This window comes from Manis pentadactyla, chromosome 3, assembly GCF_030020395.1.
Source record: "Manis pentadactyla isolate mManPen7 chromosome 3, mManPen7.hap1, whole genome shotgun sequence".
NCBI lineage: Eukaryota > Metazoa > Chordata > Mammalia > Pholidota > Manidae > Manis > Manis pentadactyla.
In genome coordinates this window covers 186,192,805-186,220,481 of record NC_080021.1, presented here as the reverse complement: position 1 = coordinate 186,220,481, position 27,677 = coordinate 186,192,805, and the positions used below count along the sequence as shown (strand labels likewise).

The window sequence follows — 27,677 nt, the reverse complement described above, 5'->3', positions numbered from 1 at the left end:
GAAACAATATTAAGAGAACTGTGTGACCAATCTAAAAGGAACAATATCCGTATTATAGGGGTCCCAGAAGAAGAAGAGAGAGGCAAAGAGATGGAAAGTATCTTAGAAGAAATAATTGCTGAAAACTTCCCCACACTGGGGGAGGAAGTAATCGAACAGACCACGGAAATACACAGAACCCCCAACAGAAAGGATCCAAGAAGGGCAACACCAAGACACATAATAATTAAAATGGCAAAGATCAAGGACAAGGAAAGAGTGTTAAAGGCAGCTAGAGAGAAAAAGGACACCTATAAAGGGAAACCCATCAGGCTAACGTCAGATTTCTCAACAGAAACCCTACAGGCCAGAAGAGAATGGCATGATATATTTAATACAATGAAACAGAAGGGCCTTGAACCAAGGATACTGTATCCAGCACGACTATCATTCAAATATGACGGTGGGATTAAACAATTCCCAGACAAACAAAAGCTGAGGGAATTTGCTTTCCACAAACCACCTCTACAGAACATCTTACAGGGACTGCTCTAGATGGGAGCACTCCTAGAAGGAGCACAGCACAAAACACCCAACATATGAAGAATCGAGGAGGAGGAACAAGAAGGGAGAGAAGAAAAGAATCTCCAGACAGTGTATATAACAGCTCAATAAGCGAGCTAAGTTAGGCAGTAAGATACTAAAGAGGCTAACCTTGAACCTTTGGTAACCACGAATTTAAAGCCTGCAATGGCAATAAGTACATATCTTTCAATAGTCACCCTAAATGTTAATGGGTTGAATGCACCAATCAAAAGACACAGAGTAACAGAATGGATAAAAAAGCAAGACCCATCTATATGCTGCTTACAAGAAACTCACCTCAAACCCAAAGACATGTACAGACTAAAAGTCAAGGGATGGAAAAACATATTTCAAGCAAACAACAGTGAGAAGAAAGCAGGGGTTGCAGTACTAATATCAGACAAAATAGACTTCAAAACAAAGAAAGTAACAAGAGATAAAGAAGGACACTACATAATGATAAAGGGCTCAGTCAAACAAGAGGATATAACCATTCTAAATATATATGCACCCAACACAGGAGCACCAGCATATGTGAAACAAATACTAACAGAACTAAAGGGGGATATAGACTGCAATGCATTCATTCTAGGAGACTTCAACACACCACTCACCCCAAAGGATAGATCCACTGGGCAGAAAATAAGTAAGGACACGGAAGCACTGAACAACACAGTAGAGCAGATGGACCTAATAGACATCTATAGAACTCTACATCCAAAAGCAACAGGATATACATTCTTCTCAAGTGCACATGGAACATTCTCCAGAATAGACCACATACTAGGCCACAAAAAGAGCCTCAGAAAATTCCAAAAGATTGAAATCCTACCAACCAACTTTTCAGACCACAAAGGCATAAAACTAGAAATAAACTGTACAAAGAAAGCAAAGAGGCTCACAAACACATGGAGGCTTAACAACACGCTCCTAAATAATCAATGGATCAATGACCAAATCAAAATGGAGATCCAGCAATATATGGAAACAAATGACAACAACAACACTAAGCCCCAACTTCTGTGGGACACAGCAAAAGCAGTCTTAAGAGGAAAGTATATAGCAATCCAAGCATATTTAAAAAAGGAAGAGCAATCCCAAATGAATGGTCTAATGTCACAATTATCGAAATTGGAAAAAGAAGAACAGATGAGGCCTAAGGTCAGCAGAAGGAGGGACATAATAAAGATCAGAGAAGAAATAAATAAAATTGAGAAGAATAAAACAATAGCAAAAATCAATGAAACCAAGAGCTGGTTCTTTGAGAAAATAAACAAAATAGATAAGCCTCTAGCCAGACTTATTAAGAAGAAAAGAGAGTCAACACAAATCAACAGTATCAGAAACGAGAAAGGAGAAATCACGACGGACCCCACGGAAATGCAAAGAATTATTGGAGAATACTATGAAAACCTATATGCTAACAAGCTGGGAAACCTAGGAGAAATGGACAACTTCCTAGAAAAATATAACCTTCCAAGATTGACCCAGGAAGAAACAGAAAATCTAAACAGACCAATTACCAGCAACAAAATTGAAGCGATAATCAAAAAACTACCAAAGAACAAAACCCCTGGGCCAGAAGGATTTACCTCGGAATTTTATCAGACATACAGGGAAGACATAATACCCATTCTCTTTAAAGTTTTCCAAAAAATCGAAGAGGAGGGGATACTCCCAAACTCATTCTATGAAGCTAACATCACCCTAATACCAAAACCAGGCAAAGACCCCACCAAAAAAGAAAACTACACACCAATATCCCTGATGAACGTAGATGCAAAAATACTCAACAAAATATTAGCAAACCGAATTCAAAAATACATCAAAAGGATCATACACCATGACCAAGTGGGATTCATCCCAGGGATGCAAGGATGGTACAACATTCGAAAGTCCATCAACATCATCCACCACATCAACAAAAAGAAAGACAAAAACCACATGATCATCTCCATAGATGCTGAAAAAGCATTTGACAAAGTTCAACATCCATTCATGTTAAAAACTCTCAGCAAACTGGGAATAGAGGGCAAGTACCTCAACATAATAAAGGCCATCTATGATAAACCCACAGCCAACATTATATTGAACAGTGAGAAGCTGAAAGCATTTCCTCTGAGATCGGGAACTAGACAGGGATGCCCACTCTCTCCACTGTTATTTAACATAGTACTGGAGGTCCTAGCCACGGCAATCAGACAAAATAAAGAAATACAAGGAATCCAGATTGGTAAAGAAGAAGTTAAACTGTCACTATTTGCAGATGACATGATACTGTACATAAAAAACCCTAAAGACTCCACCCCAAAACTACTAGAACTGATATCGGAATACAGCAAAGTTGCAGGATACAAAATCAACACACAGAAATCTGTGGCTTTCCTATATACTAACAATGAACCAACAGAAAGAGAAATCAGGAAAACAACTCCATTCACAATTGCATCAAAAAAAATAAAATACCTAGGAATAAACCTAACCAAAGAAGTGAAAGACTTATACTCTGAAAACTACAAGTCACTCTTAAGAGAAATTAAAGGGGACACTAACAGATGGAAACTCATCCCATGCTCGTGGCTAGGAAGAATTAATATCGTCAAAATGGCCATCCTGCCCAAAGCAATATACAGATTTGATGCAATCCCTATGAAACTACCAGCAACATTCTTCAATGAACTGGAACAAATAATTCAAAAATTCATATGGAAACACCAAAGACCCCAAATAGCCAAAGCAATCCTGAGAAAGAAGAATAGAGTAGGGGGGATCTCACTCCCCAACTTCAAGCTCTACTATAAAGCCATAGTAATCAAGACAATTTGGTACTGGCACAAGAGCAGAGCCACAGACCAATGGAACAGACTAGAGAATCCAGACATTAACCCAGACATATATGGTCAATTAATATTTGATAAAGGAGCCATGGACATACAATGGCGAAATGACAGTCTCTTCAACAGGTGGTGCTGGCAAAACTGGACAGCTACATGTAGGAGAATGAAACTGGACCATTGTCTAACCCCATATACAAAAGTAAACTCAAAATGGATCAAAGACCTGAATGTAAGCCATGAAACCATTAAACTCTTGGAAGAAAACATAGGCAAAAACCTCTTAGACATAAACATGAGTGACCTCTTCTTGAACATATCTCCCCGGGCAAGGAAAACAACAGCAAAAATGAGTAAGTGGGACTATATTAAGCTGAAAAGCTTCTGTACAGCAAAAGACACCATCAATAGAACAAGAAGGATCCCTACAGTATGGGAGAATATATTTGAAAATGACACATCCGATAAAGGCTTGACGTCCAGAATATATAAGGAGCTCTCACGCCTCAACAAACAAAAAACAAATAACCCAATTAAAAAATGGGCAGAGGAACTGAACAGACAGTTCTCCAAAAAAGAAATACAGATGGCCAACAGACACACGAAAAGATGCTCCACATCGCTAATTATCAGAGAAATGCAAATTAAAACTACAATGAGGTATCACCTCACACCAGTAAGGATGGCTGCCATCCAAAAGACAAACAACAACAAATGTTGGCGAGGCTGTGGAGAAAGGGGAACCCTCCTACACTGCTGGTGGGAATGTAAGTTAGTTCAACCATTGTGGAAAGCAGTATGGAGGTACATCAAAATGCTCAAAACAGACTTACCATTTGACCCAGGAATTCCACTCCTAGGAATTTACCCTAAGAACGCAGCAATCAAGTTTGAGAAAGACAGATGCACCCCTATGTTTATTGCAGCACTATTTACAATAGCCAAGAATTGGAAGCAACCTAAATGTCCATCAATAGACGAATGGATAAAGAAGATGTGGTACATATACACAATGGAATACTACTCAGCCATAAGAAAAGGGCAAATCCAATCATTTGCAGCAACATGGATGGAGCTGGAGGGTATTATGCTCAGTGAAACAAGCCAAGCGGAGAAAGACAAATACCAAATGATTTCACTTATCTGTGGAATATAAGAACAAAGGAAAAACTGAAGGAACAAAACAGCAGCAGAATCACAGAACTCAAGAATGGACTAACAGGTACCAAAGGGAAAGGGACTGGGGAGGATGGGTGGGTAGGGAGGGATAAGGGGTGAGAAGTAGAGGGGTATTAAGATTAACATGCATGGGGGGGTAGGAGAAAAGGGAGGGCTGTACAACACAGAGAAGGCAAGTAGTGATTCTACAACATTTTGTTATGCTGATGGACAGTGACTGTAAAGGGGTTTATAGGGGAGACCTGGTATAGGGGAGAGCCTAGTAAACATAATATTCATCATGTAAGTGCAGATTAGTGATAGCAAAAAAAAAAAAAAAAAAGGCAGTTCCTGTGTGGTAACCTCCAACGAGTTCTACACAAGGGTATAAAGGGCATATAAAAGTGTAGGCAAAGGGTCTGTTTGTGTTTATACAGAGGATCAAAGCCTAATTGGGCTACCCCGAAAATGAACTAAGATACAATATGAAAAAGAACTTCCAACATCTGCACTCTCTGGAAGACTCATGCCAGAAGATGATCATCAAAAAACCCCAACAAAGATCCACGCACTGCTACAGCTGTAGATGCACTCATCCCACCAGTTCCTGGACTTGCCATTGGAATGAGGAAGGAGACATCTAAGCTGGCCTGTGCATACAGTAAATCAACAAAATTGGACTGGATCTATACTGTTGGAACTCAACCAAGAATTTGGAGAAGTGCAAATTGTAGCGCTCCAAAGTCTTACAACTACAGACTATTTACTGTTAAAAGAACATAAGGGATGTGAACATTCCCCAGGAATGGGTTGTTTTAATTTGTCTGATTTCTCTCAGACTGTTCAAGTTCACTTGGACAATATCCACCATATCATAGATAAGTTTTCACAAATGCCTAAGGTGCCTAACTGGTTTTCTTGGTTTCACTGGAGATGGCTGGTAATTACAGATATGCTTTGGTTATGTAACTATACTCCTATTATGTTAATGTGTGTGTGCAATTTAAGTAGTAGCTTAAAACCTATACATGCTGAAGTTACTCTACAAGAAGATATATCAAAGAAATAATCAATCTTCCCATGTTTTCTTCCGCCTGCTACTTCTATAGCTTTTCTTCTTCCTTCCTAATTACAACCCTTAAATAGAATTCGTGCCTCATATCAAATTTACCGAGTATCATAATTCTTCCAAGTGGTAAAGATACCTCAAGACAAATGCTGGGCATAGAAGCCACAGGGCATAAATATGCAAAGAAGTAAAAAGCTAACTTTTTCAAACAATAAGGCTTCTCTCTCACTTACCAACTTCACATTTCCCTGTATGGCCCCGGAAGATGACTGGTTAGCCAGAGACGGGTAAGATTCCTCAAGGGAGGAACAACCTAAGACAGGCACAGTCGCAGGGGGGCCATCAGGTGAGAAATTGGGGATCAACAGAGGTGAGGCTTAGAACCTCACCCCCCCCCGTTCTGAGAGAAATCTTCTGCATCCGTGGATGTTTTATTGCCCTGGTCTAGCTTGGATTAACACATAGTCTACAGGCACACACCTGATCATCTACATGTGCTCTCTTACAACACTAAACTATGTTTTCTACCTTTATCTTGTATCTACCTACCACTTCAGCATTTTATTAAAAATAATAATAATAAAGAGAGAAATGTGGTATCCACATATAAATCAAGTATAAAAACCAAATGAGTATTCATATTTGAACTGACTGTTTATAGTTCATAATGCATGAGCAAAACCGAAAGTTTCTGTGATGACTGCCCTTGTACTGTTCACTATGTAACTTATTCATTATGTAAGAATTTGTTCTACATGTAAAAACTTGTTTGTTATGCCTCAGAAGATTGGAGACTGACAAAAATTAGGCTTGGGGTGGAATAATGATTGTGTATTGAGCATTGACTCCCCTATACAGAATTTTATTGTCGTTAACAACTATTTGATCAATAAATATGAGAGATGCCCTCACAAAAAAAAAAAAAAAAAAAAAGGACAGACTTCCAATGGTAAAATACATTAGTAACCGGGATGTAAGGTATAGCATAAGGAATATAGTCAAGATATTGTAACAGCCTGGTAGGGTGATAGCTGGAACCTAGAATTATGTATATAAATGTTCTACCACTGTGTTGTACACTTGAAACTCATGTAATGTAATAGTGTGTGTCAACTACCCTTCAATAAAAAATAATTATTAAAAAAAAAAAAAAAAAAAAAAAGATATTGTAACAGCCTGGTAGGGTGATAGCTGGAACCTAGAATTATGTATATAAATGTTCTACCACTGTGTTGTACACTTGAAACTCATGTAATGTAATACTGTGTGTCAACTACCCTTCAATAAAAAATAATTATTTAAAAAAAAAAAAAAAAAAGAACATAAGGGATGTGAACAGTCCCCAGGAATGGGTTGTTTTAATTTGTCTGATTTCTCTCAGACTGTTCAAGTTCAGTTGGACAATATCCACCATATCATACATAAGTTTTCACAAATGCCTAAGGTGCCTAGCTGGTTTTCTTGGTTTCACTGGAGATGGCTGGTAATTACAGGTATGCTTTGGTTATGTAACTATACTCCTATTATGTTAATGTGTGTGCGCAATTTAAGTAGTAGCTTAAAACCTATACATGCTGAAGTTACTCTACAAGAAGATATGTCAAAGAAATAATCAATCTTCCCATGTTTTCTTCCGCCTGCTACTTCTATAACTTTTCTTCTTCCTTCCTAATTACAACCCTTAAATAGAATTCATGCCTTATATCAAATTTGCCGAGTATCATAATTCTTCCAAGTGGTAAAGATACCTCAAGACAAATGCTGGGCATAGAAGCTACAGGGCATAAATATGCAAAGAAATAAAAAGCTAACCATTTCAAACAATAAGGCTTCTCTCTCACTTATCAACTTTACATTTCCCTGTATGGCCCCGGAAGATGACTGGTTAGCCAGAGACGGGTAAGATTCCTCAAGGGAGGAACAACCTAAGACAGGCACAGTCGCAGGGGGTTCATCAGGTGAGAAGTTGGGGATCAACAGAGGTGAGGCTTAGAACCTTACCCCCCCATTCTGAGAGAAATCTTCTGCATACGTGGATGTTTTATTGCCCTTGTCTAGCTTGGATTAACACATAGTCTACAGGCACACACCTGATCATCTACATTTGCTCTCTTACAACACTAAACTATGTTTTCTACCTTTATCTTGTATCTACCTACCACTTCAGCATTTTATTAAAAAGAATAATAATAAAGAGAGAAATGTGGTATCCACATATAAGTCAAGTATAAAAATCAAATGAGTATTCATATTTGAACTGTTTATAGTTCATAATGCATGAGCAAAACCAAAAGTTTCTGTGATGACTGCCCTTGTACTGTTCACTATGTAACCTATTCATTATGTAAGAATTTGTTCTCCATGTAAGAACTTGTTCGTTATGCCTCAGAAGATTGGAGACTGATGAAAATTAGGCTTGGGGTAGATTAATGATTGTGCATTGAGCATTGACTCCCCTATACAGAATTGTATTGTTGTTAACAACCAGTTGATCAATAAATATGAGAGATACCCTCACAAAAAAAAAAAAAAAAAAAAAGGACACACTTCCAATGGTAAAATAAATAAGTAACCGGGATGTAATGTATAGCATAAGGAATATAGTCAAGATATTGTAACAGCTTGGTAGGGTGATAGCTGGAACCTAGAATTATGTATATAAATGTTGAATCACTGTGTTGTACACTTGAAACTAATGTAATGTAATACTGTGCATCAACTACCCTTCAATAAAAAATAATTATCTAAAAAAAAAAAAAAAAAAAGTAGTCAATAATCAAAATTACAAGATGGTTGGATAGATGGATGTTATGTGATAAAGCAAATGTAGGTTCAAAGAGGACTTTTGGACTAATTTGATGAGGAGAATTAAGGAGAAGAAGAAGCCAATGTAATACACCACATCAACTGTCAAAACTAGATTTTAAGTATATGGCTAGTCACTCTTCATTTTTTTTCAGCCTTTCTAATATGTTTTAAAACGTTTATAGCAAAAAAAAAAAAAATGTTGAGGCTGAGGGAAGTAAGCAATAGCTGGGGCAGAGGAAGTGGGAGAACAGTTTTCCAGAGCTGTTCCACATGGTAGCTGCTAGCCACATGGCTACTGAGCTCATGAAATGTTGAAAGGTTCTGTATGTGTAATCCAGATTTCAAAAACTTAGTACACAGAAGAATGGAAAATATCACATTAATAATTTTTATCTTGCTTACATATTTAAATGATAATTTTTTTTATGTACTGGGTTACATAAAGTACATTATTGAAATTAATTTCACCTCTTTCTTTTTGCTTTTTTAATGTGGCTATACATTTAGTTTACGTACACACCTTGCCTCATATTGCTACTGGACAGTGCCCTCTAGAGCATCCAGTCACCACTGGTCATATTCCTTTGCTCACTCACACCTGCTCTGAACCAAGCCCTGTGCTGGGAAGCGGGGAGAAGATGAGTCAAACACAGTCCCAGCCTCAGAGAGCTGAAGATCTAGGTCCTGGGGACAAGCAAGACACACTTGGAAACATCAGATGGTTTCAGCATCTTGGGAATCTCAGTGATTTCCTTGCTTGTGGATGTCCACTTGATGCCTTTTGGGTTAGACTTGGGGCAGAACTTTCCTAGAGAACATTTGGAAATATGTAGGGAGTTTGAGGGGTCAGGATGACTGGGGAGGCAGGGTCAGCGTTTCATGTGCAGATCCAGCACTGGCAAACTTCCCACAGTGAGCGGGACAGTCACGCATGAGGAAGAATTGTCCCATCCCCACCACCAGTAATGTACCTGTTGAGAAACCCAGGGTTAGAGGAAGGATGACACACCCATGTCTGCCCTCTGGAAAAGGACTCTGAGGCTTGCTCTCCAACTCACACAAGGGCAGCACCATTATTTCTATGGAGGTGAGAACAAGGAGCTTCCTGGGATACTGAATCCCATAATCCAATTCCACATCTCCTTAAGGGCAGGAAAAACACCCTGGGACAGTCAGGGATACCCAAGGGTTTGGCCTCTGGCAGGAAACCTGCCTGATTAAGAAGACTGCCAATGGCAGTTTTCAATTAGCTTAGCCTAATTAGTCTTCTGGGAGGCTGTCCCCAGAGCCCAGGGCACCACCCTCCAGCATCAGGCCCTAAAATACTGCAGGGACAGAGCATTTCTGAGTGCGGTGTCCAGTCAAAGTGAGTCTGCCTGTGGTCTGATCTCAGCTGCTGCTACTATGGGAGCTGGCGAGAGTGGGTGGGTGACCCACATAATTCAGGTTGAAGGACACAGAGGTCCCAAAACTCCACAGATCCCAGAAGGCTTTAGTTGAGGAATAGGTAAACGTATAAGGACTCAGAGGGAGAGGAATATCACTGCCAGCTTGTGAAAGAATCAGAAACCCATTCCTAGAAGAAAGTGCAGAGGTCCAGCAAAGAGAAAATGGGTGCCTCACCATGGCAGTTTTAGGCAGAGGAGCAGGTGCAACAGGCTTAAAATGTATCTTTGAGATGGAATTAAGAGGACTTTTGGACTAATTTGATGAGGAGAATTAAGGAGAAGAAGAAGCCAATGTAATACACTGCATCAACAAAATGAAGGACAAAAACCAGTCATCCCAACCGATGCAAAAAAAGCATTTGACAAAATTCAACATCCTTTCACAATAAAAACACTCAACAGAATAGGAATAGAATGAAACTACCTCAACATAATAAAAATCACATATGAAAAACCCACAGCACACATCATACTCAATGGTAAAAGACTGAAAGCGTTCCCTCTAAAATCAAGAACAAGGCAAGGATGCCCACTTCCACCACTTTTATTTAACACAGTCTTGGAAGTTCAAGCCAGAGAAATTAGGCAAGAAAAAATTGCAAAGAAAAACTAAAATTAGCTCTGTTTGCACATAATATGATCTTATATGTAGAAAACTCTAGAGATTCCACAAAAAAAAAAATCAGAACTAATAACCTCAGCAAAGTAGCAGGATGCAAAGTCAACACACAAAAATCAGTTGCATTTCTATACCTAAACAATGAACGATCTGAAAAAGAAATTACAAAAACAAGTCCATTTACAACAGCACCAACAAGAATAAAACACTTAGGAATTAACCAAAGAGATGAAAGACTTGTACAATAAAAACTACAAAATACTGCTGAAAGAAATTAAAGAAGACATAAATAAATGGAAACATTTCCCATGTTCCATGGAAGACAATGTAGTTTAAATATTCATACTACCCAAAATGAGCTACAGATTTGATGCAAATCCTATAAGAATCCCAATGACATTTTTCACAGAAATAGAAAAACTCATCCTAAATTTCATATGGAATAGCCAAATAATCTTGGAAAAGAACAAAACCAGAATCCTCACATTTCCTGATTTCAAAACTTACTACAAAGTTATAGTAATCAAAATAGTGTGGTACTGACATAAAGACAGATCTTTGGATCAAAGGAATAGAACAGAGAGCCCAGAAATACAACCCCACATATACAGTCAAATAATTTTTGACAAGGGTATAACCCCACATATACAGTCAAATGATTTTGACAAGGGTGTAAGACCATTCAATGGGAAAAGGACAGTCTTTTCAATAAATGGTGCTGGGAAAACTGGTTATTCACATGCACAGGAATGAAGTTGGACCCTTACCTAACACCATATGCAAAAATTAACTCAAAATGGATCAAAGACCTAAATATAAGTCCTAAAACAATAAAACCCTTAGAAGAAAACACAGGACAAAAGGTTCACAACACTGGACTTGGCAATCATTTCTTAGATAGGACACCAAGGCACAGATAACAAAAGAAAAAATGGACTAATTGGACTTTGTGAGAAGTTTAAAAATTTGTGCATCAAAAGACACTGTCCACAGAGTAAAAAGGCAACACACAGAATGGGAGAAAATATTTGTACATCACATGTCTGATAAGGGATTATTATCTAGAATCCATAGTGAACTAAAACTCAACAACAACAAAAAAACCAATCCAATTCAAAAGTGGGCAGAAGACTTGAAAACACATATCTCCAAAGACAATATATGAATGGCCAATAAGCACACAAAAAGATGCTCAATATCACTAAACATTAGGGAAATCTAAATCAAAACTACAATGTGAGATACCACCTCACACCCATTAGTGTGGCTACTATTAAAAATATATAAATTAACAAGTGTTGACAAGGATACAGAGAAATTGGAACACTTGTGCACTGATGGTGGGAATGTAAAATGGTACAGCCACTGTGGGAAACTGTATGGAGTTTCCTCAGGAAATGTTAAAAAGAATTACCATATGATCAGCAATTCCACTTCTGGGTGTAACCCCCCAAAACTGAAAGCAAGGTCTCAAAGAGATACTTGTACACTCATGTTTCTAGCAGCACTGTTCACGACACAGAAGCAACCCAAGTGTCCATCAACAGATGAATGGATAAGCAAAATGTAGTATATATATACAATGGAATATTACTCAACCTTAAAAAGGAAGCAAATTCTTACATACACTACAACATGGATGAACTTTGAGGGCATTATGCTAAATGAAATAAGCCAGTCACAAAAAGACAAATACCATATGATTCCACATGGAAGGCTTATCTTAACATTCCCTACAGGCCCATCTGTGGATCCTGTTTCCATTTACTGTCTTCCAGGAATTATGATGGAGGGACTGGAGGTTTTACTGAGAAGATATCATCTGGCTTGGCAGCTCCCCATTCCACCAGGGATTTCTCTGAGTCTCTGGTTCAAGCATTGGTAATTACTCAGTGTGACGGCAGTATCTCTGGTGCCCACTCCCTGGACCTGCTCACTTGCTGCTAATTGGAGTCCTGAACCAGTCACCCTGCTGGCTGCCTCATGACCTTCCTCCTGCTCCTTGTAATCGTTGCCTCTGAGCTGACACTGCCCCAAAACATTACTGCAGTAATCCCCTCCTTACTTTGGCTGTGGTTTCCTCTAATAATCCAATCTCTTTTGCTTGCCATTTTTCAAGAATTCCTCATACTTCTGGTCTGCTAGCAGTACTCTCTCTGATTTTTCACTGATAAGAATTTATTTTCATTTAAATATATACGAGTTCTATCTTCTACAGCCTCTCAGGAAAGTTTCCAAGCAACTGTTGAGCCTCCAAACTGAGCTGGTGCAAGGACTCAAGAGCCTATTTTCTGGACCAAAGTCAGGATATAGTTTTCTGAATTGACAGTTCATTGATATGAAAAGCCATCCAGATTCATTAAAGTGAGAGTATATTTGAGGGTTTATCCTCATTGAAAATAACAGAAAGATTACTATAAAGCTTAGAGAAAGGACATGTCAGTGAATAGACTGCTGAATTCTAAGAGAATAGATTTTTTTAACACAGATTTGGTCTCTTCCTCAGAGTCTCCTAACAGAAATGAGTAATGCCGGAGATGGCAGGATAGACAACCACATGACTGGGACACACAGATTTTATGTCTCCCAGATTTCGAGATCATCTTGCAGCATGGGCCCAAGCCCTGGGATTCAGGGCTTCACAGCTATTCCAACACCCCGTTCCCGAGGTGGTGAAGAATGGCTAATGCCCACCAGGTGGAGTAGAGGAGCTACCGTCCATCAGCTCATCCCAACTCAATCGTGTACCTATAACAAGAGTAAAAAACTTCACAAGGAAGATGGGTTTATTCCAGAAATACAAGGACAGCTCAACATTGGGAAAAATATATATATATTGAAGGAAGTCACTTCATTAACATATTAGAAGGAAAAGAGCTATTTGATCAGACATAGTAAAAGACCTAAGCTAATGAAGAGACAAAAGATGTTCCTGGATGAGAAAACTTGATTTCTAAAGATGTCAATTCTGCCCCCAAATCAGTCAATAAAATTAAGGCAAAATCCCAGAAGAATTTTTATGAAATTTGACAAGCTGATTGCAAAATTTTCCTGGAAAAGAAAAGGATAGCCAGGATATTATTTTAAAAGGCTAGTAAGAGGGAATTCTACCTAGCAGATCTCAATAGAAGGGAGGGGGTGTGAAAAGGAGTGTTACTTTTATATCGTAGACTTCTGTATTCTTTATATTTTTTACAAGAATGTGCTGTATGTATAACTTGCATAAAAAAATAGAAAGCTAGTAAAATTACTTTTAATTTTAAGCCAATTAAATACAAATCCAACAATAAGAATACCCAGTTCCAAAACAAACAATCCTAGCTGATAAAGAGACATTTAAGCCTGCCGACATGCACAGCCTCTGAGATCCAGGAGCCTCGAGGAGGAACCGTCGCGATGACTGTTTTGAGGGGGAAGGGGGCCCGGGTGGAGAACAGAGGCTCGCAGTCCCTAACTGGCATAGGATGCCCTGCTTCCCACTGACTGAGGGAGCTACAGATCAGTAGCAGACAAGTCAGTGCCATAGATCAAACCCAGGCCTGTGCTTCTGGCTCACTGGGGACCCTGAGCCAACTCCTCCACCTCTCTAGGGCAGTTTTCCTGCTGGTACATTGAGGACTGCTCAGGTGGGCCTATAAGGACCCTCCTGCTGTGATACTCTATAATCCTGTTTGTCTCTCTTCATCCTGTTTCCTCCCCATCACTTCCAGATTTTGCGTTTTCTTAAGATCCCTATGACAGTTGTGCCAAGACCTCTAACTCTTCTAGAAAGCAACTCTGCCTAATGTTTGTTCACTCACTCATTCATTTTTTTACTGAGAATTGCTCATGCATGCATTTAATTGTTCATCCATTCGTCCATTTATTCATTCCATAACCACGGGCCAGCACTGGCTGGGGACTGATCTGGGAAGGTGGGTCCCTGGCACTGAGCTACTTTCTCCAACTTTTTCATGCCAATTAAGATTTCTAAGTAGACTGTATAATTGGGTCTTTGGGACATCATCCCTGAAGCACCCCAAAGTTTCTAAGTTGGGCATATTTCTCTCTCTCCCTCTAAATTGCCTTGAGGATTGCACAGTCCCCTGGTGTACGGGGAGCTTTGAAAGGTGCCTCCTCCATTTGGCCTGCCTGCTCCCCAAGAGCCTGTCAGCCAGGATGGACCTGGGAGCTGCCCAGGTCAGGTAGTCCCTGGCTGCCCACAGCAAACTATTGAGCACTTGGTTCAGCCTAGAGCCACCAGAATTTCTTAATTCTACCAAATCTGACATACTTCAAAGACCCCTGCTGAATTCTAAGCACTTCTTCTAATTCCACAGAATTCTAAAAGCTCCACTTAATTCTATCCAGTTGCAAACACATCATTGAATTCTACAAAAGTCTAAGCATGTTTTCTCAGTTTGGAAAGTTGAATCTGTGTGAAACCCCGAGTCCTACCTGCTAGGGTTCCCTGAGCAGAGGAGGCTCAGGCCTGTGTCTTTGACCTGTGTTCCCCCCTAACTCCAGCCAGAGAAGGTCCTTGGTCTCCAAACATCTTCCAGAGAGCAAGAGAAATGGACCTGGAAGAATTTAAAGTAAGTGAAAACATGGGGATATGGGGGCAGACAAAGGGACCTAGGCTGGGAGTCAGGAGCCCCAGGGAATTACTTGAGCCTTGGCTTCTCCCTCTAACTCACTGTGTGATGTGGGGCAAACCCCTTCCTGCCAAATACAACAAGGGGGTGGTCTCACTGATCTGTAAGACCCCTCCAGCCCTGCCAGGGTGTCATCCGGCTAGGAACAGCTTGGATTTGGCAGCTAGCTGCTCATTCCCAATTTGTCTGAGCCCCAGGAAGTCATAGCAAGACCAGAAAAAGTTGGCTGTGGCCAACCTGCAGGCTTTAACTTGGCCTTTAGAATCTGAGAGAACAGAGGGAGATGGTACCCTGTGGGCTGGCAGGAGTAGGCAGTAGGCAGGGAGTAAGTGAGAGAGGTGACCACCAGCCCAGAGACGCAAACACAGGGCTTGACGTACGAGGGAAAGAGCTCAGGGTGGCCTGGGAGAGAATAAAGGACGGCTCCCTGGGAGAGGCAGCATTTGAACTGGCTTTTGGGTGGCATTTGGCCCAGAGACAAGTGAAGGCAGAAAAGACATGGTGGGCTCTGCAGACAACCTGACTCTGCTTTGGGAACCAGAGTTCCACAGCACCCAGCCACATCCCCTCATCCTGCCTCCCCACGCCCCAGCTGGAGGAGAGAAGGCGGAGCAGATGGACTCAGATCCTCAGCACTCAGGCTGGGGAGCAGGTAAGGTTTTGTAAAACCTTGTCCTGCTCTGCTGTTTCTTTACCCTCCTGGCTCATCCCGGGCAGAGTTTTCTCCCCACACTCAGGGCCATCCCTTCTCTAGTGACACTTCCATGGCCCCTGCCTGGTCTCCACACATCTCTTCCAAGGAGAAATAGTCCTGCCTGGTCCTCTGAAGCCCTGGCCACAGGTCCAAGGGTCTGCACTACCCATCCTGGGTGTGTGCACGTGTGTGCGCATGTGTGCGTAAGACAGAGCAAGCATGTGAGTGGCTACCACACATGGGCACACTCATGTGCACAGCCGTACATGTGCACACATGAATCAGCCTAGGTGTGGTGTGCATTCCCACTGGAATATATGTGTGTATCTGGGTGTCAATTGGGTTTGTGCATACACAGGCAGGTGTGTGCACATGTGGTATCTCTGTGTGGGTGTAATATATCCCAATAGCTAGCCAATGGCTGCACAGGCTTGCTAGAGATTGTAGGGGATAAACTGTAGTATGTGGAACCATGCAGAGAGGAGGCTCTGGCCTGACCTAGCCCCTGGGACTGTAGAGAAGCACAATGTCACCTTGCACCTGACCACAGCCTGGCACAGCGCCCGTGGCTACTGACACTCTGTCAAATGAGGGTGCCCTCCGGGAACCCAGTCTCTGGTTTCCCAGCTGAATCTTGGAGGGAGCTGGCGGCTCACACTCCCCTGACCCCACAATGTCTCTAGACACAGTCTCACTGAGGCAAGCCCTTCCATCTGAGGTCCAAGCACAAGGGCAGGCAGAAGTGACCCTTCATCCCCTGAGTAGGACATTGCTCTGGACCTTATGTTTACTGTGTGTGACAGAAAAGAGTGTCCACAGGGGCCAACCAGCCTGGACCTTGCTAGGTGGTGGAGGCCCAGAGAGACCCTGCAAGACTCCATATTGGGAAGGATTTTGTGACCCGTAGAGTGGCCAGACAACAAAAAGAAAAAAAGAAAACCGTGTCTATGGGAGTAATGCACTTCCTTCACGAGAGGCATGCAGACAGGAGCAGAATGCGGCTAGGCACAGAGACTGGTGAGGATTTCTGCCTGGGAGTGGTTTGGACTTGGTGGTCTGGGAGCACATATGGCCTAAATTTTTCCTCAATGCCTAGCATGAGTTCCTGTGGTAGGAACTCAATCACTTCTTGATTCTGGAAAGAAAATATGCAGGACTAAAAAAAGGAAACCAACCATATGAGAGAGGCATTATCAGGAATCAGTACTCATCTCAGACCCAGGCTTGGGGAGCGCATTCCATGGGTTTACTGACACCAGGCCAAGTGCCCAGACACTCCGGAAAGGCTGAGTCACACTCCTTCCCTGGTGAGTAGAGGTGGGGAGGACGTGGGGAAAGACATGCATCTAGTGTGAGAAGAGAACCAACATCTAGGGCTTGACAGAGGCAACACCAGCCCTGAGAATGGTACGAGTGTTACATTGTTGGGAAGACTGGATTCTAGACTCACTTTGCCAGGGACTCACTGTGTGACCTCAGTTTCCCTACCTGCACAATGGGAGATCCAATGAGTTGACCTCTCAGGGCACTTTGATGCTGATGTGCTAGAAATTCATGAAATCAAAGCAGCCCTAGCTCAGGCCCAGGGAAAATAGGAGGTTGGGGCTGGGCTAAGAGGTCCATCAAATTTTAGCTCAAATGCCTGCAATGAAATCAGATGCTTATGGTCAATCCACACATAGTCGCTGATGAAATAGGCCCTGTCATGGACATGTGGATGAGCCCACTGATAGGCTCAGAGGCCAGCAGCCCCTCCAATTTGAGGCACAATGTATGCTTCACGCATGGAGACAAAGGAAAAGGGCAGTCCCAACAGTGGGAATAATGTAAGTAGCTCAGAGGCTTCCTTAAAGCCAAAAGGACCTTAGAGACCATCTGGCTCAGTGGTGCTCAAAGTGTGGCACGCTGGCTAGCACACGCAGGATCACCCAGACCTACTGAGTCAGAAACTCTCAGGATGGAGCCTGGCGATCTGTTTTAACAAATTTTCCAGGTGATGCTGGTACATGATAAGATATGAGGGCCTCTGATCCAGCCCATTGTTTCCCAAACTATGTTGGCAGAATACTTATCTGCAGTAGATTCATGGGCACTCTGTAAGAGGAAAATCCATGGTCAAGTAAGTTTGGGAATTACATGCTCCATGTTGCTTCTGGAAAGCCACAGACCTCATTGGCATATTAAACGCTCTGAGAAAGTCCTGCAGTAAAGAGCTTTATTTCCTTTTGATAACTGTTGCCTCAAATTGATTTTTCAGACTGCCTGCTAGCATTTCATTAACACTCTTGTAGGGAAATGTGACCTAAACCAATCCTCATTTTGCACACAGATAAACTGCATCCTAGAGGTATGGGTCACAGAGGAGGTTAACCCACACACAGAGTTGGAAAAGACTGTAGCAATATGACTCATTCCAAAAGAGGTTCTGTGGGCTCCACACCACCCTGCACCCTCTTACCTGCCATCCCAGCTGTGTGTTTCTCCAGAGCCCTGCAGTATGGAGCCAGTTAACAGGACAGAGGTCTCTGAGTTCTTTCTGAAAGGGTTTTCTGGCTACCCAGCCCTGGAGCACCTGCTCTTCCCTCTGTGTTCAGTCATGTACCTGGTAACCCTGCTGGGAAACACAGCCATTGTGGCAGTGAGTGTGCTGGATGCCCGCCTGCACACGCCCATGTACTTCTTCCTGGGCAACCTCTCTGTCCTGGACATCTGCTACACGTCCACCTTTGTACCCCTGATGCTGGTCCACCTCCTATCGGTCCGGAAGACCATCTCCTTCATTGGCTGTGCAATTCAGATGTGCCTGAGCCTGTCCACAGGCTCTACAGAGTGCGTGCTGCTTGCCATCATGGCCTACGATCGCTACCTGGCCATTTGCCGGCCACTCAGGTACTCTGTGCTCATGAGCCACCAGCTCTGCTTGCTGCTGGCAGGAGCCGCGTGGGTCCTCTGTCTCCTCAAGTCAGTGACGGAGACAGTCATCACCATGAGGCTGCCCTTCTGTGGCCACCATGTGGTCAGTCACTTCACCTGTGAGATCCTGGCCGTGCTGAAGCTGGCGTGTGGAGACACATCAGTCAGTGAGGTCCTCCTGCTGGCGTGGGCCATTCTGCTGCTGCCCGTGCCCCTGGCTTTCATCTGCCTGTCCTATACACTTATCCTGGCCACCATCCTGAGGGTGCCCTCAGCTGCTGGGCACCACAAAGCCTTCTCCACCTGCTCGGCGCACCTGGCTGTGGTGCTGCTTTTCTACGGCACCATTATCTTCATGTACATGAAGCCCAAGAGCAAAGAGGCCCACATCTCTGATGAGGTCTTCACAGTCCTCTACGCCGTGGTCACGCCCATGCTGAACCCTCTCATCTACAGCCTGAGGAACAAGGAGGTGAAGGAGGCTGCCAGGAAGGTGTGGGGCAGGAGACAGACCTCCAAGCAGGGGAGGCAGGGGCTCTGCAGGTCAGAAGCCTCCCCATGCCTACAGTGAGGATGGGGCGGGGTGCAGGGTGTAGGTCTGGAATCCTCATCCCAGGAGACCTGTTCCAAGTCCCGCTGTCCTGCCACAGAATGGCCCACAGCCCACCGCCTGCTCCTTCTCCCAGCACTGCCCTTGGCACCACTCCTGCAACTTTACACCCGTTTCTTGGCTGGTCTCAAGCCATCAGTCTTATTTTTCCTTCCAATCTATCCTCCAAGGGGCATCCAGAGGTATCTTCTTTAAGCATACATGATCACATCATTCTGCTTGAAACCCCTAAGCGGCTCCCCACTGCTCTCAGGGCAAGGTGTAAGCTCCTCGGTGGGGCACTGGAGGCCTCACAAGCTGGCCCTGACGGTCCTCACACCCCAGCTTTCTGCCCCACATTCTCCCCCCAAGCAGCCCCACACACCAGCCAAGTGTGAGCCTGGGTATTGCCCAGCACTGCCCGGCTCTGGGCTCTTCTTGGTTCTTCCCACAAGGCAGCCCCCAACCAGCACAAAACTCCAGGTGTAAAAGGACGGTCTGATCCTCAAGGCTCGGCTTGAATGCCTCCTCCACCTGGAAGCCTCCCCACTCAGCTCCCCTCACTGTGCTTCTCCTGCGGTGTTCTCAGTGCTACTGAAAGAGCAGGGAATGCGGGGTTCCACTCTGTCCCAACCCCAGGCTCCACACAGATTTCTTATACAAATAAATAATCACATCAATCAGGGGTGATAAAGGAAGGACCTGGGGTCCCTCCCAAATCTGCATAGAGCTGAGGAGTTCACAGATGACAGGTGGGGCCTAGTGCCCCTATGAGGCGACAGTAGGAGCAGTGAAGAGGCCAAGTCCAAGATTCCTGGACCAAGTCAACTGTACTTCAGTTAAAAAGAAAAAAAAGATTTCTGGACCTGTCCAGCCACCAGGACACTGATCGCCCTGAGCAGACCATCGCCTGGGTCCCCATCTCCTGTCAGAGGCAGTGGCAGTTTCTGGGGCCTCCCTGCACAGCATCCAGGCCTTACCTGGCTTGGGGGACTTGCCCTGCCACTCCTCACCCCATCCCCTGGATTCTGCCACAGGTGCCTCTTCCTGGTGCTGAGCCTCTTCCCAGCTTTCCTTTCTGAGAGCTCAGTGGACACACAGTGGAAATGGACCCAAATTCACAGAGCATCTCCTTCCCCCCGCCTCAGCGGCACTGTCTGCATGATCGGAGAGCTGGGCTTGGCCACCCAGCAGCAGCCCAGCTCTCCCGCCCTCTGCCTGTAGGGATCACAGCCCTTGCCTGAGCCCACAGTCCCTTCCCTGGGATCCAGTCCCTTTCTGCTTCTCATCTGAGTCAGAAGAGAGGAAAGCAACTCAGCCTCCCCCTCACAGCTCAACCCTCTGGGACCAAGCCAGAGGGAAGGCTCCTGCCAGGATGTTTGCAGGGCCTTTGATGCCACAACAGGAGTTTAGGCTTTATCTTGTGGGCACTGGGGGGGTTTATGGTCACATCTCCTTTCAGAATGGTCACTTACTAGATACCCTTCTTCACCCATGAAACTGACAAAGAATTGTTTTTAACTCTATCCTTAACTACAGTGCAGTGACACAGGTAACAGCATACACTGCCAGTGGGGATGGGGATAAATTAATATGCATTTCCTGCAAAGTAAGTTGGAAGTAAGACTCAAGACACTTAAAGACTTTCAGACTTTTGACCTGACATCTGTACTTTTAGGAATTAGTCTGAGAAAATAATTATAGGCACAAAGATTTATGTATAAGGATATTACATACAGCATAATTTACAGTACAAAATATTGTAAGAATCTTAAAGTCAAACCATAGAATATTTAAACAGATCCTTGGTGGAGTCCAATGACAGAAGGTGATGCAGCCATAAGATTTCTAATGAATTTCTGAAGAATATTTGATGGTGGGAAATGCTCACAATGTAATTAACATAGTTAATTACAATGTAATGTAATGCAATCTAATGTAATTAATAGAAACAAAAAGAACACATAACTCTGTATTCAGTATGATCCCAGTTTTTTAAAAGTATTTTTCTTATGGATAATGAATAAGTATGTATGTAGAAATTCTGAAAACTATGATAAAATATTAACTAACAGTTATTTCCTTTGGGTGACTAGGGTTATAGGTATTGTTTTCTTAATTCCAATATTATCCAATATTTCTAAAATGAATGTGACTTGAACTTAAGAAATAACGTTACTCATTTTAAGAAATGGAAGATCAGCCTGGGCTCCCGAGCAGAGGGCAGCCGAGGAGGCCTCCAGCTTGAGGGCAGGAAGTGAGGAAGCTAGTGCCTGGACCCAGGCACTGGGGGTGGGGGTTGGGGGGCAGTCAAGCAGAGAGTGGGGAGCCAGGAAGCATCTGGGGTATACATACGATGCAGAGGCAGATGAGAAGAGAGGACTGGGGGTGGATGCCTGGATTTCTGGCTTATTTGGGTGACAGCCCTGCTACCACTGCAACAGAGATGGGGAAGGTGAGAGAAGGGCATGGTGATGAGTCTGTCCGCTGGAGTTCTGGTTTCCACCAGGTTCTCCAAAGGCACTGATCTATAAGCAACCAGAAAATAAGTGGTAACAATTTTCCGCTATTTTACTTTGCCTATGTTTGTAATAAAATTCCACAAGACAACTCATAGTACAGTAGTGGGAAAATGTGCAGCAGCTGCTGCTTTACTAAAGGCTGTTTTTAAGTCCCTAAACTGTGTCAAGTTAATCTTTATTGGACAGGTGAAGGGAAATTAAAGGAAAGGAAGGGAAGAGGGAGATGGGAAGGGAAAGGGAAAAGGACACCTGTAGAAACTCACGCACCTGACTCAGTCCCTGACTGAACATCCCTCACAGGAGTGCAGGGCTCATACCCTATCTAGCCCTTCGCTTTCCTTAAACTTTCATGAATCCAGGTCCTCATGACAATCCTGAAAAAAGACACCCCATTTCCCAGCCCAGGATACCCAGGCCTAGGACAGGGGAGCCATGGCGGCCAGACCTCAGTCTAAGGGGCAGGACTGTAACGAGACCCAGGTTTCAGATTCTCTGTCCAGTGTCTCTTCTGCACCCATCTTACCCCAGCCAGGCCCTCCTGGGACATCACAAGAAACCCAGGGTCTCTGAAGCCCCATAGCTGCAAAATCTGCACACTTGTGTAGTTGCAGAGTTTGAACTTTAAATTGGGCAGGAACTGTGAGATCCCCAAGGACAGGGAGCAGGGGAGCTGTCTGCGTGCCGGGGGACCGGGAGGCTGGTCCTCCAGGCCTCGGCCATGGCCCATCTCAGCACCGTGTGACTGCTGGTAACTAACTCAGCCCTTCCCAGCTCTGCCTGCCCAAGCCCGAGGGCAGCCCACCCGGCAGCTGGCACCTGCTACCTGTATGCGCTAAGGCCACTGGGCCAGTAAGTAAGAGGTGAGGGGACTCCCTCTAGCAAGTTGACTATTCTCATGAAATCTTTTCTTAAACATATAGAAAAACCAGACTATTTGCTTGGGGAAGAGGACATAATAATACTAAAAATATCAGCTGACAATAAGCTACCACTGAGAGATTACTTACCATGTGCCAGGCTCTGTGCTAAGAGCTTTGCCTGCATCATCTCATTAGATCCTCAAAATGACCCCACAAGGAAGGACTACTCTTATCTTCATGTTACAGGTAAGGAAGGTGAGGCTGAGAAATTGTTAGCAGGTGGCAGTTCTGGGACTGGGGCCAGTCAGTCTGCAAAGCCCACACTCCCCTGCTGTGCTAAATAGTAAGGAAGCAGTGAAGCAGGAATCCTAGCTCCAGGCATGTCAGAGAAATTTAACAGAAGCTTTCATTTTGTTATGCCCCTCACCATTCTTTGAAAATATTTTGTGAGGCCTAAAATTAGTGTTAAATGGTTCAAAGTAGATTTACCAGCCAATGGAATTGATATGATGTATACCTTGCAAAGTAACCCTGGGTCTGTCATACTTCAGGGTTGGAAGTGGCAGGAAAGATGTGAGGAAATGTTTCGGGGTTACAGAGTACCAGAAGGAGAAAGTTGACCCAGCTCACACAGCAGAATCAGAACAAGGGCAAGAATCAAACCCCAGTCCGTCATTCCCAGCTCAGGACTCCCAGTCCTGGTTCATGGCATCACCCTGCTTCTCAGGAGGTGTCAAACTGGGCAGTGGAATTAAGACAATTATTCTCAGAGACACTCAATTCCCCTCTCTCTGTGAACCTTTTTGCATAACACGATAGAGGGTGAGACATTAGCAGACAGATGCTAGAGTGGTTTTCTCAGTGTATTGTGGAAAATCAACATACCTAAACATTTAGCAATGTTTCTGGTTCTCCTCCTTCTGGACATTTGGTAGGATGACACAGGGCCAGGGGTTGTGGGCAGATGTGACACAACTCACTTCTGGGTGGGAGCATTTAATTTCGGATGTGCATGTTCTAATGTGTTCTTCTCCAGCCATAACAAGTGGTGATGTCCCAGATGGTGAAGCCTCCATCAGCCAGGGTTTCTGAGGAGGAAAACATGGAACAGAGCCCCCTGAAAATCTACAGCGGACATGCAGCATGAGAAAGAAACCGTTGTCATGGTAAGCCACTAAAATTAAGAGGCTGTGTGTCACTGCAGCAGACCAAGCTCATCTTAACTGACACACCACGGGAACAGCAGCTGCGCCCCATGTCCCATCTTGTCCCACATTAGCCAAAGCTGTAACCTGGCAACACGGTATTTTCTAAACACAGACTTACTCCTGTGGGGCCATAAGCCTGTGGGCTCTTGGGCTGGTTCTAATCGCCATGAATGTGTTACGATCAGACTTTCAAATTGTGAGGAAACCCACTATTCTCTTGATTTAGCTCTCTGGAAGGAGCTGCTGTGGTGGCAGGTAGAAGACTGGCACCCCTAAGGTTCCCCAAGCTATTATGACGACATTGCTCTGCTGGTGTGCTGTATCAGTGGGGAGGTGATCTCAAAGTAAGACACCCCAACACCTGTCGTGTCAGAATTTGAGGTTAACATAGGTCTTTCTGTAGCAACACACCCAACAAAACCCAAGCCTTTATACTTGAATCTGAAATACTATTAGCGTAATCTAGCCACATGGAGTCACAACCCAGAAAAGATGCCAGATTAGAACCTGGCTTTCCCTCCTCCTGTGACATCATTGCTACTTTCATTTATCCTGAAGAGCACTACCGAGGCCAGGAAGTGAGTCACCTGGCTTTCATGACCAGAGTTAAACCCTGTGACCAGTGGCTCTACTGGGATATCATGCTCTTACATGTTTTTAAAAATCATATGTTTTATGATTCCTTAAGGAGAGATACCCAAAACCAGGCTTACACATCCGTACAATGGAAACATTTGGCCTTTGTGGCCAAAAGAACAGTAGGCAAGCCTCATCTACTGCCTGCCTGCCTTCCAGAGCTCACTTCACCAGACACAAGGAAGATGTGCAGCCCTTGCAATAGCTGTGGCGTCTTTCCATCTACCAATTTTTACTGCCCTAGCCCCAGCCCCTAAACAATACCTAGCACAGAGTAGGCATTCAAAAAACACTGAGCAAATGAATGCATCTGAAATATTATGGGCATAATTCAGCCACAGGAAGTCATAACCTAGAAAAGATGCTTCCTTTTCACAGTAAGTCTTTCGATTCCAAAGGAGCATGTGAGACATGAATCCTACTCTATTGCCTCTCTTGACCGCACCCTGGGGAGCAGAAAAGTGAAGGGCCTAGGGTATGAGAATGTGCTTCCTCTCCCCTAAGCGACGGCAGGACTGCAGAGCCTAGAGTGACAGCTTGCAGACCCAAAGTACAGCTCTCTCATTGCACAGATGGTGAAACTTTATTCAAGAGGCGGGCCTGATCTGCCCTACATCCCACATCCAGACTGTTTGGCTCCTTGGCCAGCCAGAGCTTTTTCTGACACTCATGTGGTCCAGATGGCAGAAGAGGGAGAATGAGATGGATGGGCAAACCAGATGGCTGTGACAGAGTATGTCCTGCTCAGGGTACAGGGGCACCATAACCTAGAGATGGCCGTTTGCACTCTGCCTGGGCAGCTACTCTGTGAGTGTGCTGGGGAACTCCCTCCTCATCGTGCTGAACATGTTAGATCCCCGCCTGCACAGCTCCATGTACCTCTTCCTCAGCAACCTATCCCTCATGGACATCTGGGGCACATCCTCCATCGTGCCTCTCATGCTGGTCAACCTCCAGGAAGCCCAAAGGACCGTCTCCTTCCCTGGCTGCACCCTGCAGATGTACCTGACCATGGCACTGGGCACAGAGTGCCTGCTCCTGGTTGTGATGGCATATGACCATTACGTGGCCATCTGCCAGCCAATTAGGTACCCAGAGCTCCTGAGTGGGCAGACACGAATGGATGGAGTGCTGAGCTGGAAGACGGCCTTTGCCAATGCCCTGCTGCAGTCTATTCTCACCTGGAGCCTCCCCTTCTGTGGCCATATCATCTTCAATCACTCCTGTGAGGTCTTGGCGGTGCTGGAACTGGCCTACCGGGACATTTCTCTCAATGTGTTATTAATTGTGGCCATAGCTGTCCTGTCACTGGCCCCACTCCTGCTCATCTGCCTATCTTACATTTCCATCATTGCTGCCATCCTTAGGGAGCCCCTGCTGCAAGCTGCCACAGAGTCTTTTCCACCTGCTCGGCCCACCTCACAGTGGTGGTGGTTTTCTTTGGGACTATCTCCTTCATGTACTTAAAGCCCAAGGCCAAGGGCCCTGACTTGGAAAAGATGATCAATTATGTTGTCCTGTGGGGGCATAACACCCTCACTGAATCCCCTTGTCTACAGCCTGAGGAGCACAGGGGTGACAGCTGCCGCCAAAGCTCTGCTGAGGGGAGATCTGCTCTCCAGGAAGTGTCCCGCCTTTCCCATGGCTCTCCACCTCCAGCCAGCAGCATAAACTAGGCTACACTGTGGCGAGGACTCCAAGCTCCAGTGGCTTAAAACCACAAAGGTTTGTCTCGTGCTCATGCTGCAGGGCCACCAGAGGATGCGAGGGGGTCTTCTCTGCATCATCATCATCCCTCTGGAACTCAGGGTGATAAAGTGGCTACCATCCAGAGCACTGCTGGTCACCATAGCAAAAGGAAGAACATGACAAAGCCTGCACTGCCTCTCCAGCTTCCACTCACACTCCTTCCACTAACATTCTGCTCCTAGAGATGGTTGCTTGCGCTCTGCGGGCAGCTCCGCAGTGACTGTGCCAGGGAGCTCACTCAGAGCGCCGAGGTGCTCCCATCAAGGGGCAGAGGAAGCACACCTGCCACGTGTCTGCAAGCAGGGGCAGGACTGCGAACCTGTGAAGAGCCTCATGGCTGCCGATCACCCCACGGTCAGCCTGAGAGCTAGCACACATGCCTTCCTTTTCTGACCATCCCCCTTTCACTGGCTGCGGCCAGATTCACCATCCTGGGAAAGCCATGTGAGCTCACTTGTGGCGGCTCTGTACTGGGTCAAGCGAACTGGGTCAGAAGCGTGCCATGCAGAATCTCCTGGCCTGTGTGGTTCTGGGTTAGGATTGACCACAAGGGAAAGGGCCTGGAATTTGGAAGGCAACAGCGAAGCCGTGCCAGACACTGCGGGAGTGTCCCATGCTGTCGCTGACCCGCAGGCTCACCTTGGACATAGCACGGCCCCTCCAGCTCCCACCATGTGGCTGGCCTCCTGCAGCTGTTCTGAGTTCTGTACCCAGTGCAGCTCCACAGCAGAGTGCCAGCTTCTTCTGCAGGTCACCAGTGTCATGGAGACTAAAGGCAGTGAGATCCAGACACAGGTTCCAGCTTGTCCTCCTGGACACGTTTGTCCTTACCTTCCCGCACCTAGTGCCAGCCAGCCCAGCGGACACGGTGGCTCCAGGCCCAACACCAGATGCACAGGTAAAGCTTTGCATGCACTTCCCCAACTGCTTCCACAACTGCATACATTTATTCTCTATAACAAATCTCTTATATCACTCACTCGCTATGATATTCTTGTCACTTTGGTCACACCCTGACTGATCACTCTTCTGACCAAAACCTTTGATGGTTCCCCATTACCACAGCATTAAATCCAGATTCTTCAGCTAAGTCTTCAGGCCCTCCAGAAACCACTAACCCCCTTCACATGGCTTACCTGTCTTACTAGCTCCCTATCTGTCTTACCTGTACTGCCCGCACCTCTGTCTTACTCATGCTGTTCTCTGGTAAGACCTGGGACTGGTTCTCAAAGCCAGTTTAGACACCATCTCTTTCATGCATCTTTCCTGATGTACTTTGAAAGTGCTCTGTTTCCTTGACATCCTACGGCACATGGGTGAACCTTTCATTTGGCATCCCATTCTTCTGAGTGTTCATGGAATTTCACCACAA

The 27,677-nt window shown here is 44.6% G+C and overlaps 1 protein-coding gene and 1 pseudogene across 1 annotated transcript; both read left to right on the top strand.

Annotated features, from left to right (window-relative positions):
* The first annotated feature begins 17,962 nt into the window (after positions 1-17,962).
* LOC118913982 (olfactory receptor 13J1) lies at positions 17,963-19,312 on the top strand. Its single transcript, XM_036888418.2, has one exon. It carries the CDS (start codon positions 18,326-18,328, stop codon positions 19,310-19,312), a length of 987 nt encoding a protein of 328 aa, XP_036744313.2. The 5' UTR covers positions 17,963-18,325.
* Positions 19,313-21,889: 2,577 nt separating this feature from the next.
* LOC118913960 (olfactory receptor 13D1-like) lies at positions 21,890-27,430 on the top strand (annotated as a pseudogene).
* Positions 27,431-27,677: the final 247 nt, after the last annotated feature.

Excerpts from the sequence above, each read along its gene's own strand:
- LOC118913982 (XM_036888418.2), top strand. The coding sequence starts at position 18,326 with ATGGAGCCAGTTAACAGGACAGAGGTCTCTGAGTTCTTTCTGAAAGGG.